This window comes from Ambystoma mexicanum, chromosome 3q (assembly GCF_040938575.1).
Source record: "Ambystoma mexicanum isolate Mex_15411 chromosome 3q, UKY_AmexF1_1, whole genome shotgun sequence".
Classification (NCBI taxonomy): domain Eukaryota; kingdom Metazoa; phylum Chordata; class Amphibia; order Caudata; family Ambystomatidae; genus Ambystoma; species Ambystoma mexicanum.
In genome coordinates, this window is record NC_090926.1 from 1,017,805,092 (window position 1) to 1,017,820,501 (window position 15,410).

The 15,410-nt window shown below is 44.4% G+C and overlaps 1 protein-coding gene across 3 annotated transcripts in view; it reads right to left on the reverse strand.

Annotated features, from left to right (window-relative positions):
- The window catches only part of RNF213 (ring finger protein 213), a 3,248,263-nt gene that overhangs the window by 2,534,328 nt on the left and 698,525 nt on the right, over positions 1-15,410 (reverse strand). For all 3 annotated transcript variants that reach the window (XM_069655189.1, XM_069655190.1, XM_069655188.1), the window contains exons 11-12: positions 1,090-1,145; positions 849-990 (exon numbers count right to left, since the gene is read on the reverse strand). In XM_069655189.1, coding sequence (XP_069511290.1) covers positions 849-990; positions 1,090-1,145 — 198 coding nt within the window. The remainder of the gene's footprint in view (positions 1-848; positions 991-1,089; positions 1,146-15,410) is intronic.

The following is a 15,410-nucleotide window of genomic DNA, read 5'->3' on the forward strand; positions in this document are numbered from 1 at the left end:
TGTATAATGGGGTAATTATTTTTCACAGTCCACGACTATGGAGAACAAATGGCACCTCAACATGTGTCCCAACCGCTTGCTGCAAAAAGACAATGTAGGCTTACATTGGCCATCCAGATGGTGTACATCAAACTGATAACTAGCGAACGACATTGCATGCTAGGTCTATTATATTCACTACCTGGGGAGGGGATAATAGAGGTTATCTTTAATGTCAGTGTATTGATATGATATATGGTCTGATAAAGTTGAAAAATATTATCGGTAGAGAGCATAAGGCTTCTTCTGATGGCTTATTTAGCATGTTGGTGAAAATATAATTGGATTAATTTGTAATAGGCACACGGCATATGAACGAACAGAAGAGTAAATGGGTGTGTCAATCAGAGGTTGATTCAGACCTTCTGGGCTAATGTGTTTGAATGGAAAGGAAGGACTCGGGGCTTGAATTAACTTCTCTCTGGTGGTGGTACCCTTAAAACACATTATGGAAATACAAGTGATGGTTTCAATACATTAGGAAAAAAGGAAATTGAATTTGGTGCCAGACTGTTAGAGGATGGTGTGTGTACACGATTGGATTTGAAATTATTACTGAATAGTCCCCAGCAGGATGAAGTTTTTATCTTGTACTGTCAATTATATCATGTAACCTCTTGCAAAATAATTATTGAGTAAATGCACTCTTAAAAAAAATCCTTTTGAAAATGGACTGTAAATGTATTGACTTGGAAATAGGTCCACCTACCTTTTAGAGAGCTGGGCTGAACGTCAGACAATGTATCAGCGTAAAACTATTCTAAAGAAAAATGTATTACAATTGCTTCGATTTGTTTTTCCAAACTCACCTCGGAAGACGTGACCTTAGCCACTTTAAAAAACACACTAGCCGTCAGAGTCGGAATTTCATAAAAACGCACTTCTTTCATGTTTTTACAGATCTGACTGTGAATTCTCAAGGCGATCCATGCAGCCTCCTGCTGATGAGTCCTAAAACCAATACGAGAGAATTGCTTTATCACTGATGAGGCACTAAAGAGGTTTTCTGTACAACAACAAAAAAGCAAGAATAATGGTGCTTTTGCATACCTATTGTCTGGGAGTTCCATAATGCGCAGGAGCGTTTCAAGAATATCTTGCACCGTCTGGAAAATTAAAAATAATAAAGATATGAAGCTTACATGTACTTCTTTGGGTTACTATGACATGTCATTTAGAAAGAGCTCATCGGCTATTGTCTTGTGCAAACTTGCACAGACTTATGTTTCTGAAGGCCTGAGGTCCGATATTGCATATGAAATTGCATTTCATACATACACTGCAGACTAATATGCATTAAAAAAAATTGCTTGCACTTAATAGACAAGAAATAATCGATCTGGGAGGCAAAGCAACATGGAGGACTGCATTCTAAACACCCTCCAACCTCCTGGACACAGCACCATCCTTCGATACAACCAGCCACAAAATTCTCCTAAAAAGACAGTTGAATGCATAGCTCAACTACATCAGTTGGACTGTGATAACAATTAAACCGATCGCAAAGCTGCATCTATTTATTTATGTCATATGCTTAATCCATAGCGTTGCTACATCTATTCCTGTGTTACCTGTTAATTCCATAGCATAGCTGCATCGACTGCACTGTAACCAAAATAGAACCCATAGCACCGGCTATTTTGTGTTATCTACTGATCCCATAGCATAGCTTCATCTATTTTGGGGTAACTTGATTGAATCTACACATATCCACACCAATGGCGTGTTAGCTAGTTGAACCCATAGCATAGCTACAACAATTGCAATCCAATACTAATTGAATCCATAGCATACAGACACTTCATGAGAATGAAATCGGGGACATTACATCTTGAGTCATTGAAATCGTGCTTACCGGCATCTTTTTGTTTTTGTGCATTCCGTCCTGAGACCCCTAAATCCCAACAACATTCTCTTAATCTGCCCTACAAATGATTTAATCAGACATAAAAATCTTAAACTGTGTCTGATTAATCGCGAGGGTTGTACTTTGATAATAGCTGAAGACTTGTATAAAAACTCAAAATGTGGATGTAGTCTTTGATGTGTTAACATTGGGAAAGCATGGTCATTGAGGAATAGATTACTAAAATAATCTTGAGACCTATATTTTATATTTCACACATTTGATGTCTTAGTTTTATTGGATGATTTTAACCTGCAATTCTGTTTTTCATTTTTGTATTAGCAGAGTACGGTAATTGTGCTATGTTCCAAATGTATGTCTAAAATATGAATTCATTTTTTATTTTAATCATTCACATTGTAAATCCCATCAGGAGTTTTTAATACTGTTTTTTCTTTAGTATGTGACTTTTGGAATTGTCAATGATAGCATATCCCGCACTTAGACTTCTTAATGATATCATGTCCCACACTTAGAAATAATTGTGAATGATAGCATGTGCCACAATTAGATGGAATTGTTAATGATCGCATGAACCGCACTTCGATTGAATTGTAAATAACATGTACCTCATCTAGACAGAATTATGATTGGTAGCATATCCCTCACTTAGTTGGTACTGTAAATGATAGATAGAATTGTGAATGATGCATGTGCCACAATGTGATGGAATTGTGAATGATAGTATGAACCACACTTATTGTTGAACTTAGAAATTGTGCCTAATGTACGCCCCCTGTCCTGCTCTCGTGCTTGATCGCAGGCGCTTTACTGATAACCACCATATCACACTACTATGCTTACTCTGCCTTATACACCATCATTCAACTAGAACACAGCTGTACTATGACACATTTGGTATAGCTATCCTCATAATGACATGACCCCACGAACTCCACATCATCCTAATAAAACACAGCTAGCTGATATCTCTCTCTCTCTCTCCCTCCAGAGAGAGAGAGAGAGAGAGAGAGAGAGACCGAGAGAGACAGAGACAGAGAGACAGAGAGAGAGATATCAGCAGCGAGAGAGAGAGAGAGAGAGCGAGAGAGAGAGAGAGAGAGAGAGAGAGAGAGAGAAACTAACTCGATAACAGATACATCATTGTATTTCTGTTTTAACTATTGAATCTATAGCACATATGCATCGTCTACACTGCTATACCAATTGATTCTACAACATCGCTCCATCCATTTTTGTGATACCAAATTAATCTATAGCATTGCTACATCAATTATCTTCGGTCAACAGTTCGACCCACATCTCTGCTACATTAACTGAATCCAAAGCATAGCTACATCATTTTTTCGGTGCCATCTGCTCATCCCACTATGGTACCTCTAGAGGGCACAGCATAGCAGCAATTATTCTGTGTTCCAGTTTAATGCACTGTGTTATCAATGGACGCCAGTGCATTATCCGATCAACTCGTTTGTACGAACTACAAAACCTTTGCGACCAGGAGAATACAGAGTTTCACATTTCTGGGAGCTATTTAGCTCCTGCTTCTACCCTAGGAGAGCCTTGGTTAGCTTAAAACCAAGTTAGCAGGAGTTACATTTAGGCTCCACAGGCCAACTGGTGCCCTGCAAACATTCCCGTGTGTCCAGGACTCGAAATTAAGATTCGACGAACAGGAGGGAATACCAGCTCCTGGATATCAGGCAACGTCCAGTAGGCAGGGGCTACTGCTGGGAAACTAGGAGCAAGTATCCAGAGCACCACAATTCCTACTTCCATGTGAGATGTATCACATGAGATGTACATATGTTTCTCATTATGTATGATCCATTATGTTTAAATGCGTACTAGATGTATTCTAATTCAGATTTATTAACATTCTCAAATATTCAAAGTTAATGTCACATATGCATGTTCAGAAGGTACCAGTGACATGGGGAGTCAAAAATATCGCGTAGTAGCTGTTGACAAGCTAACCAAACTCCTCTAGGCTAGAAGCAGGAGCTATATAGCTTCCTGTAACTTCAAAACATGTGTGTCATTAACTTGGATTGTTTAAGAATGTAAACAAAGAAGGATTAGGTCAAATTTAAATATAATGGAGCATACATATTGGGCAAAAGGTTAGAGTGGGCATCTCAGGTGGACATTAGATTTGCAGTGTGCCGTGTACTCGCTGCTGGTTATCCAGCAGAAGCTTCTACCCTACTGGGTGATGCCTAACACCCAGGATCTGGTTTTAGCCCCGGCTAGCTCAATCCTAATTTCAATCTCTGCACTCACCTGATCCACAAAGATGGAACAAGTTACTTACCTGTAATATGGCCTCACCCTCTTCCCATGCCAAATGAAGGGAGACTTTGCCAGTATCATCCAAGCTTCTATTGCCGCTCGCACCGTTTTCCTGAAGACAAAATTGAGGAATAAGTTATTGTTGCAAACCCACCTGATGTCCTTTACCCACCATCCCACGTCCAAGATAACAATAGACATTTTAGTGGTCAGACACCCTACAGTGTCAATATTCGAACCAAAGATTTTATGCTCCTGGTCTGCTTCCAAAAGAAGGAGTCTTTTGGAGTAGAGAGAAGGGACATTGTTGTTGTTTAGGATTTGCCTCTCACCAAGTGTCAATCAAAAATTATCTATGTAAAAAGTAAGCTAACCGGTCTTCCCCTCTGGCATTCCCCATAGTTGCCCCTTCTCAGAATGTGACCAAAACCTTACTGAGTTGGCAATCATGTTGAAGTCTCCACCACAAAAGTAGGCCCACCTTCCAGTTCAAAACCAGCACCCAGGAGCCTATGCAAAATAGAGCTTGTCTCCGATTTTAGCAGAAGATTGAGTACAGAATTCATTTGGAGTTTCCCAGCCTACCTTTGATGGGCAGCAAGCCCACCTGCAAGGCCCTCTTGGTCGCTATTGTTAAGATGGATTTCTAGAATCTGGCCCATTGAGATGTTAGAAGGCCCCCCTAGTTATAGTGAACAGGGGATCTCTGAGAGGTTAGCCAAAACCCAATCAATATCAGCATGGAGAATGGTCAAGGCTTAATCCCAGGAGAAAGTGACTGGGGGGCTCAGGGGTCCACAATGAGTCCACACAGTGAAGCACACAATTCAATTTCGACAGGTAAGGACAAACATACTTCTTATAATCCAGAATACACAAAAAAAATGAAATAGACAGGTGGCAATATCACACAATACTCAATTAGTAAACATATATTGCCACACATTTAGTTTTTTAGGGATGCATACAATAACTTAGGTAACTAAAAAAGTAAGCAGTGATGCAGAAGAATAAAACTATGTGGATGGGCCTTTAATCGCCTCAACCCAAGCAGGCCCACCACTTAAGAAGCGAGTACAGGGTTGTTGTCAATACCCCTGCCCTTGGCCTGGATTGCCAGCCCAGGTGGGCTACATCTAGTACCCCCATCAAGGCCTCAAGGGCCTTGACATTTGCCCCCAGACTCACTTGGAGTCAGTCCTGGCGCCTTTGGCGCCAGGCTCTGTGTTAAGGCAGTAATCTGGGCCCATAAGAACATTGCGCAACAACATGGATGCTTCCACATGGCTCAGTTCCTGAACTGAACCATGCGGTCTGGCATTTTGGGTGTGGCAGGCCCAGAGACACCTGGGATACCTGCAGGCTATATAAGCCACGCCTGGACTCCAGTACACGCTTCGCGTTGCTCTGCCTGTGGCAGCCTGACGTTCACCGCCGTCAGCAGCATCTTCATCTGCGCGCCGGACCTGATCTCCTGCAAGAATAAAAGAGAAGACGTTGGTAGTGTTTGTTTATCTCCTGGGAGCAGCTACTGTACTCCGCTCCAGGATCCTGAACAGTCAACATCTCGGCAGACCTCGTCCCATTGAGAAAACCTCTACCTGGAAAAGAAAACAGAAAACAACTTTAGTACGCGTTTATTCTGCACATTCAGAAACTCTCTTACCTCCACAGAGAGGAAGGTCTGGGCCCAACCCGGAGTGCCAGTAAGCGGTTCGCTCATCACTACTTACCGCTTTTCATCTTTTCGGCCCGCGCATTCCGGATCAGCATCGCAACCTGCAAGAAAGAGAATATAAACAGCTTAGCACCAAGAAAAGCATATAGCGCCGCGCTTCGCGCTTTCTTACCATCTCGTGCACAAAACAGCACGACATCACGAGGACAACATCTGTTGGGGGGTTGGCGGGATGGGTGTGTTCTTGGGTCCGTAAGGGAGGTGGGCCCCGGGCCACAAGAGAATCAAGCTAAAGTGTAACCCCTGTGTTTCAGTCCTGGTCTTCAGCCACAAGAGGGTCCAAGGAAGTGGTCCAAGGGTGAAGCAGTCCGGACTGGGTGGCGCCCCCTTGGATACCAGGTGAGCGTTACAGTTGTACATAAAGCAGGTTTATTGTACAAACCTTGGGTGAGCTGTTAGATGGTGCTGCAGGAGCAAACAAAACAAAGCCTCAACAATAGCACATCAGTTCACATTTTTACACACATTTGTAACAGTTAATACACTCCCAAATACTTCTTGATTACAGTCCAACCCCCAAACATGATTGGACAGAAACCTCTTCAAAGAAATTCCATCTTTCCCCAATTATTCAGATCATATTCAGAACACACCTCAGGATTTGTACATAGTAGGACATGAGGTCAGGACATGGTTAAACATTATTATTGAAACATAATTCATTACAAGCAGTAACTGACTTAGGGCCTTTAACTTTAAGTGTGATTGAACATGGTCCGCTTACAAATTTTAGCAAATACGAGGAAGGCCTGCATAAACAGGATCTTCTTTGGACTACTGATTGTGATCTCAACTAGTCCAGACTCCTGGCGCTTCTGAAGACATGACATGCATTACTTACCGCAATAGCATTTCTGCTGATTGTATCTGCTTAGATTCACATGCTGTGCATATAGTCCGACATCTAGAAGTAATCGCGAAGTATTGCATGTTTCTTTCGAGGATTGAAAGGGGATGTCGACATAAGCATGACTGTAACACTATCCCAAACGTGACATGTAGTGTACCCAAAATCCCTCACGCATCGAGGTCCCTCCGATTGTGTTTTTTCTGCCATGAGGGAGCCTTATGACCAACGTGAGTGAGCACAGAGGGAAGGTGTAAGATGTCTTTGTTCCTTCTACTCCATAAGGAGAGGAAGGGTGGGTGCACGTGAATCTAAGAAGATACAATCAGAATCATCAGAAATGCTATTACGGTAAGTAATGCATGTCTTCTGATACTTGTTAATCTGCTTAGAATCACATGCTGTGCATAGACTAGCGAGCAGTACCCAGAGATGGTGGTGGGATGTGTGAAGGAACAGAAGCCAAGAGATGTCTTAGCACCGCTTGTCCCACCTGAGTATCAGACCTAGAGTGTGTATCTAGGCAGTAGTGTTGTGCAAAGGTGTGTACATAACTCCAGGTTGCTGCTTTACAAATGGACTCGAGAGGAACATATGCAATGAATGCTATGGAAGCCCCTGTTCCCCGAGTAGAGTGTGCTCTAGGCTTGAAGGGCAGATCTCTCTTGGCAAGAGTAGCACAGTGTGATGCAGTTTACGATCCACTTTGAAATAGCAGATTTAGAGACAGGGTCCCCCTTCTGTGCCAGCTGCCACCGAAACGATAAACTGGTTTGTTTTTCTTAGTGGTTTTGTCTAATCCAAGTAATAGATCACTGCTCTCCTCACATTAAGAGTGTGGAGGCTTCCTTCTGCCATGTTAGTGTCATTTTGGAAAAAGTTGGGTAGTTCTGTTTGGTTCACATGGAACTTTGAAATAAATGTAGGCGCAAAACATGGGTGAGTGCGCAAGACCACCTTATCCTTGTGAATCGTGACAAATGGGTCTTGCACTGAAAGGGCCTGCAGTTAAAGTCTCCATATTGATGTGATTGACACCAAGAAGGCAGTCTTGTAGGTGAGTGCTTCAAGGCTAGCCTTATGCATAGGTTCAAAGGAAGGCTCCATTAGTCTAGTCAGTACAACGTTCAGGTCCCATCCGGGAGCTAGGTTGGAAATAGGGGGATGAAGTATTTTTATCCCCTCCGTAAATGCCTTGATTACTGGAACTTTCCGACACAAAACCTTCTTCTGGGAGGTGGTGTATGCTGAAAGTGCAGCTAGGTGGACCTTTAAAGGAATTGAAAATCAGGCCTGAATCTAGTAGGCGAGTTTGGTAGAGGACAATATGTGTTGGTGTGCATTCAATAGGATTGATGCCCTTGCCATTGCACTAGATGACCAAGTGTTTCCATCTGCTGGAGTAGCAATGTCTGGTGTTAGGTTTTCGTGCTTCCCTAAGTATGTTCATGCATCTGAGTTGGAGGTGCCCGAAACTCTGATGTCAGGAGCCAGGCTGCTAAGTTGAGAGTTTGTGGCCATGGGTGAAGTGTTCACCCCCTCTCTTGTGACAGCATGCTGTGCGGGAATGGCAGCTTCCTGGGAGGGTAGACTGCCATTGCCAAGAGATAAGAGAACCAGGGTTGGCAGGCCCACATCTGGGCCATCAGAATCATTGTGACTGGTTCCTGGTGCATCCTGTGCACTATATTGTTGAGCAGGGGAGTCTGGGGGAAAAGCATAAACAAATTTCCCTGACCATGTTAACCAGAGGCTGTTCCCCTTGAAGTGGTTTGGCGGGTACCTGGAGGCATAATCTGGGCATTGTGCGTTCTCCAAAGTTGCGAACAATTCGATCTCTGGGACGCCCCAGTCTGCGAACACGTTGAGAACAAGGTCTTCGTGTACTCGCCACTCGTACACGAAGGGCAGTGGGAAGTCTCTGCTGAGTACGTCCACCAGAAGATTGAGTACCTCTGGAAAATGTTGTGACAGGAAGAACATCTTGTGCTTTAGAGTCCATTTCCATATGTCCTGTGACAGTTTGGATAGCCCTGGAGAGTGAGTGCCCTCCCCCCCCTGTTTGTTCAGGTAATGTATGGCTGTGGTACGCTCCGTGAGGACTAGGACTGTCTTCTCCGGGAGGTCTGTTTGGAATGCCTTCAGAGCTTTGAGCACTGCTAGCAGATCCCACAGGTTTATGTGGTTGGTTGATACCGCTGGGGACCACACGCCGTGCATTGTTTGTAAAAGAAGGTGAGCCCCCCCACCCCGTCAGAGATGCGTCAGTGGTGAGAGTGGCTTCTAATGCGGGGGTGGTGAAGGTCTTCCCTTGAAAGAGGTTTTCCCTTGACCACCACTGCTGAGACTGAAAGAGGTCTGCCGAGACAACCACTAGATCATCCCATTGTACACTGGTCTGATGTACACTGGTCTGACACCATTGGCTCAAGAGCCACACTTGCATGGGGAGCATGCGCAGATGTGCGTGAGGAAATAGGTATATACAGGAGGCCATCATCCGTAACCGTCGCATGTCTTTGCGTACGGTCACCTCGCGATTGGCTACATAGTGAGGGATCTGGTTGTGAACACTCTCGGAGGGAAAGACGAGACCATCTTTGGTCCAAATTAGAGCCCCCAGAAACTGCCTGGCTTGGCTGGGGTCTAGGCTGGACTTTCTCGTTGATCGAAAACCCTAGACTGAAGAGGAGATCTACCGTCTTTTGGGCGTGTGTTACGCATTTTCCGTACGAATCCCGTTATTAGCCAGTCGTCAAGGTAAGGGTAGACTGCCTGCACAGATTAGCAGCTACTACCGCCAGTACCTTCGTAAACACCCGTGTGGCTGAGGCCACGCCTAAGGGAAGGACCTTGAACTGATAGTGCGTGTCCTCCATCATGAACCTTAGGTACTTTCTGTGCGCTGGCAAAATTGAAATATGAAAGTATGCATCGTTCATATCCAATGTTGCCATGTAATCTCCTGCACCAGCAGAGGGATTACCTCCTGCAATGTTGTCATTCTGAACTTTTGCGGTTTGACAAATCTGTTCGCTGGGCGCAAGTCTAACCCAGGGCGCATAGTCAGACCCTTTTTGGGTACAGGGAAGTAACCTGAATAAATACCCTTGTTTACCTGATGAATGGGGACAACTTCTATAGCGCCCTTTTCCTGAAGGATCTGCACCTCTTCCAGCAGGATTTTGCAGGTGTGCCGATGATAGGCGTCTGCTCTTTGGTGGATGGTATCGAGGTGGGCGGTTGAACTCTATACAATAACCGTGGGTGACTGTCTTGAGCACCCACTGGTCTGATTTGACCCCCCCCGCCCATGCATTAAGAAATGTCAACCGTCCCCTGACCGGGAAGGCATGGAAGGGGACCCGGACTGGCGAGTCAATTTAATGCGGAGGCCGGGGAGCCTCTTGGGGTGGAGTTTCTGCCTCTACCATTGCCTCTGCGTTGTCCCCTCTGTTGGTATTGGGTATTGCTAGCTGAACCTTGTCCGGAGGACCATGGGGTACCTCCTGTGCCATACTATCCTTGTGCAGATTGTGAGACGGACTGTCTCCGAAAGGAACGTCGGGAGTTTGCACCTCCCGCTGTTGAAAAGGCCGTTTCCAAAGCGCCATCCACAGCTTTACCGGCAAGTTTGAATCTTCCACAGGCTTGTTTATCAAAGAGGCCTCAGTCTCTGGCTTAAAACCTGAATTCTTAAGCCAGGTGTGCCTTTTGAGAAGCGTACCCTGTGCTAGAGTGCATCCCACCAACTCTGCAGCGTCTAGTGTGTTTTTAAGGATGTTGTGTGTCACCTGCATGCCCTCAGAGACGACCGCCAACATTGCTATAACTCGCGAGAAGAGTAGCATTATTAGCAATTCTCATAGAATATGCTGCAGACGTGGTGACATGCTTGCGAAGGGCATAGTTTCTTGAAGCCTTTGTCGGCGGGAGCATCTGCAGTAGACAGTGGCACGCCAGCCCTTTTCCTGGTGGTGGGAAGAACCAGGGTGTCTGGTGTGGCATGGCCCCGAATGTACATTGGGTCAGATGGAGAGGGGTGAAACAGTTTCTCGACCAGAGGGTTGCCAGCCCTTGTAAGGGAAGGGGACAGTAAGGAAGGTGCAAGGTGCTTCTTAATGGAACTCAGCAGGGGGAATAGCTTGACTTGTGGGAGGTTTCTCCTTTAGAATGTCCTCCACAAAATCAGAGTCCTGAACAGCTTCCTGTGTAGCGATTTGAAAGCGGTCTGTGGCCCTCTTCAGGATGGAAAGCCATTTGGTCGTCAAAGCGGCAATGGCTGCCTCTGTTGAGGCGAGGGTCACGGGTCCAGGCAAATAAAGTCTGGGTCAGGAGTTGTAGAGGGTGAGAGCCAACGTGCTTCACCTGCTAGCTGAAAACAGGGAGAGGTCCTGCCTGTCAAAATTCTTTTCAATTGCAACTCAGTCAAATGCATGTTTAATGAAATATATGGCAAACGGGCAGCATACTATTTCACTACCATGTAATGCACTGCTGTGTGAAGTACAACTAGACACTCAGTATAGTTAAGGTAGGTCAGTTTTGCATATTGCTGACACTATTTTTAGTATTTTATGCATAGACATAAGCATAAAAAAGTGAACAACGTAAGCAAAGACAAGAGGGGGTTCACAGATCACAATGCAAGTTGTACCATGGTTGAGGAGGTAGACAATTACAATGATGTGTGGATTATTTAAACAAGAAAGAAAATTCCCAAAAGGCATTAATTCATGCAGATTGGCCATGCAGTGTAAAACATTGTAAATGCATACAAAGCAGAACAACAAGTGTCGGAATGGAGGGGGGTTCAGATAGACTAACCTTTACAATTTGTAAAATTCGTGAAGCTCATGGGCGGCAAGTTTCATATTTTGTATTATGAATTATTGCCGCCAATCAGATCAGGAAGGGGTTTAAAACTAAGAATTATATATTAAGGCTTTATGAAGATTGCCTAGCTTTAAAATCTAACGAAGACAAATACGTACAGCGCTAGATCAGCCGATTTCTTAATACGCTACACGATCTTAGAAGTTCTTTAGGGTTCGGAACACCCTCTCAAATTTGAATCTATTGTCAGGCGCCCTAGCTAGTGGATTAACCTAATAACAATAAGTATCACTCGGTTTAAACTATATTTGAGTTCTTCCAACATGGCGCCGTGCATAACCGTGATTATCGCGCGGGTTAAACTACATTACGGTTCTTCCAACATGGCACCGTAAACAGCCCATGTTGTTCTAACTTCGGCAATGACGAACATCTGCGGTTGCCTAGCGACACGCACAGCCACTCGCCGCCCATGAGCTTCACTTGGAACAGCAAGTCGAGTTCCTAGGAGCACCCACATCGGCTTTTAACGGGTAAGAACAGCCCGTCACGTCTGATCGCGTATCACAGATAGAGAACAGCTTCTCACTGTGGTTCCGCATACGTAGTAATAATTGTATATTTATAATTATAGATCCCCGAGGTCAGCCCCGATAGAGGCAACACATTACGGGCCAGTTGAAAAGCCATTAACTCTCCTACATCTGATCACACTTGGAGATCAAGCAATCCTTATCAGGAAGGCAAGATATGAAAGGTGGACAACCACACAAATATACCCATGTTACTTTGTTAAATACTTGATAGCACAAATCTGGAAGATTCATGCCTGTCGTTTCAGGTACTCCCCCACAAGTCTACAACCACATAGATGACAGTGGAAGCCAACTATAAACGTGACTACTAGACTAGTGGTGAGTTGAACATTTAACTCGTCTTATGTATCATTCTTGAGAATTTCCATTTATCAGGTGATGTGCAGGGGGACCCAGCGCTAACCACAGCGACTGTTCCCTCTGCACATCGCCGCTCCACACAAAAATATCACCCTCTAGCGAAACACACTTTTATTCTCGTCTTTTTCAGCCTCTTAAAATTACCCTATTTGGGCAGCAAGCCTTTCTGGAAAGGGAGATACGAATTCTAAAAGGTTAGTCCATCTGTACTGAGCGCTCACAATAGAATAGATAAGTAATTGAAACATATCAATTTATGTCTTACAGAAAAGAATCCAATATTCTTATAAATCTGAAGAAGGGTATTCATTACCCGAAACGCATAGTTTAAAGGATAGGAAATAAGATTGGAAACCTATCAAGTTTATTGGATCACGTGAACAAATGAGATTTGGCAACATATGATGAAATATGTGAAAGAAATGTCAAAGAAATTTGTATTGTTTTTTATTCTTTGTAAAAAACACATGAGTAAATAGGTCATTTTTTTTATAATGCACTACTTGGAGTTATTTTATGAAGTAAAGTTCTTGGCGAATAACTAAAAATAAATGTCTTTTTGCATTTGAGAGATGTTGAATTTGAATGAATAGAAATTCATTGAATAACAAATTATATGAAAGTACTTCTGGTAATAGAACAGAAACTTTAGCAAGACTTGTTTTTGCCTCAAGCTGTGCCCCGGTTTGTACATCAAGGTTTTTTGTTGTACCACTTAGTTGTCAGGGCTTGCAGTCACCCAGCAGTCTCCAGTCTCTGACTTCTCGTCCGTTTTCCTCACACTTTGGCTACCTCCATGTCAGGGCTGACACGATACCAGAGGTTCACATACCCGCTGTAGGATGTTTGCCCTAGAAGCTTCTGCTGCAACATTGGAACCATGTCTGACCATACTGATTGGGTCCTGTGTCAGTCCTTGTGCTCTTGTATTAGTTTTGACTGGCTGGGCAAGAGATTTGTCCCTGCCAGTTGGAGAATGGCAAGCAAGACCCGCTCACCTAGGACCATTACACTTCCCTCTGTGGGAGCTGCAGAGCTGCACCCGCATCAAACCGGCATTGTCCACAAGGCTTAAGGGATGCATGGACATCGACTATTGCAGGCTGCCATTGTCTGAAACCAGCAGTACTGCATACAAAAAGGGGTTGGGGCTTAAAACCCTTTAATATGGAAAGGTGCAGGTTGGGAGCTGCCATCAAATGCGCATTAGTGAGTTGATTTACAATCACCGAAACCTCAATGTGTTTGGGGGAAAGAGGGCATTTGTTAGGGAAATTACCGATTTAGAAAATCTAACCATCTTGGTCATGATGCTGCGGGGAAGATTTTGGGAGTCTGTTTGTCCACTATTGGATTGACTGCAGCAAACTGTTCTCATTGGTGGGCTGGGGTCTGTAAGGACGGCATGGCATTAAAGTAAGACAGACACAAGTGATCATAGTTCAAGGGTATTTATTAACTGTAAAATGGGCTCAGTTCATCAACTATTCACTGTGGACATCCCTCAGTCGGGTTCATACGTGCCATCACAATGTTACTCACTTAGCTTTTTCACAGTTCAACAAAATAAATCCTTCGACACTTTAGGTTCTTCCCTTTACCCAAGTCTGTGTCTCAGCCCCCAGTCAGGTGCTCTAAAGCCCCCAGTCTGGCGTCGCACAATTGTAATATTCAACAAAGTCTTAATGTCTTTTTAAACAACCCCTTTGGTTAATTGACGTCTCCCTCATCCGGGATCAGACCTCACAAACACTGGGCAATCTTTAAACAGATACTTCAGAAGGGCGATCGTCTCGCTGAGTCACAGCCTACGGCAAGCACAGAGTTCATACCTTCACAGTTTGCACGGCATTCCCCCATCAGCCGGGCGCAAACGCCTTTTCCACAATATCAAAAAGTCCTGCAATGTGTCAAGGACTTTCGATTGTACAATGGATTTGTCTTGCCCCTTGAATGACCACCTTAACCCCTTATACCGGCCTTCCCTATGGCCTCTCTGTACTTATAATCTTCTTTAGATAAGTCACAATGTTCAGTTTCTTTGATCAGGAGAGGGGTACCAGCCAGACACCTTCGACTGAGCGCCGGACCACTATCTCTGGTACCCAGTTTATCCACAAAAGACCTCTTGTGTAATTATCTTCATATAGTTGCAACTGCATCCTTGAGTCTAACAGTCCGGTTGACCATCATGTTCTTCCAACCCACCGGCTGTGCTGAACTCGTTGGCAGTTTCTTTGCCGCTGGAGTCAAGGACGGTACCACAATGGCAACCACATCTCCCAGCATTGGCTATCAGTGCGGGAGGATTCCATGTACCGCTGACATCTGTCACACCATTTGCCAGCTGCTTCTTTCATCAGAGGCTATGTGGGTCTGGGTTGAAAAGGGTAAGGGCAACTCCCTACTTGATGTCCTTTCAGATCTCGCCGCCTTCCTCCTCCATTTGAACTGCCGCCCTGGAAGGAACAAGTTACTTACCTGTAACTGTTGTTCTGCAGCATAGGTCTGGCATGGATTCACATGCTCATGAATGTTCCCTGTCGTCAGGCTAGGAATGCTCGGTAAAGAAAAAAAATCAGTTTCAGTTTCACTTCTGAACTGTATTTCTCATAACAACCAATCACTGGTCTCTGGGTCATACTGCCCCCAGCCAATGACTGCCCTCTACCTAAGCCCCTCCTCTGGCAGCCATCTTCATATTTGGTAGCACGTAAAGTGGCATTAGGACGAAGAGAAGAGCCACAGAGGGGTAGGCGGGAGGGTTCGCATGTTAATCCATGCCAGACACATGCTGGAGAACAACAGTTACAGGTAAGGTAACTTACTTGTTCC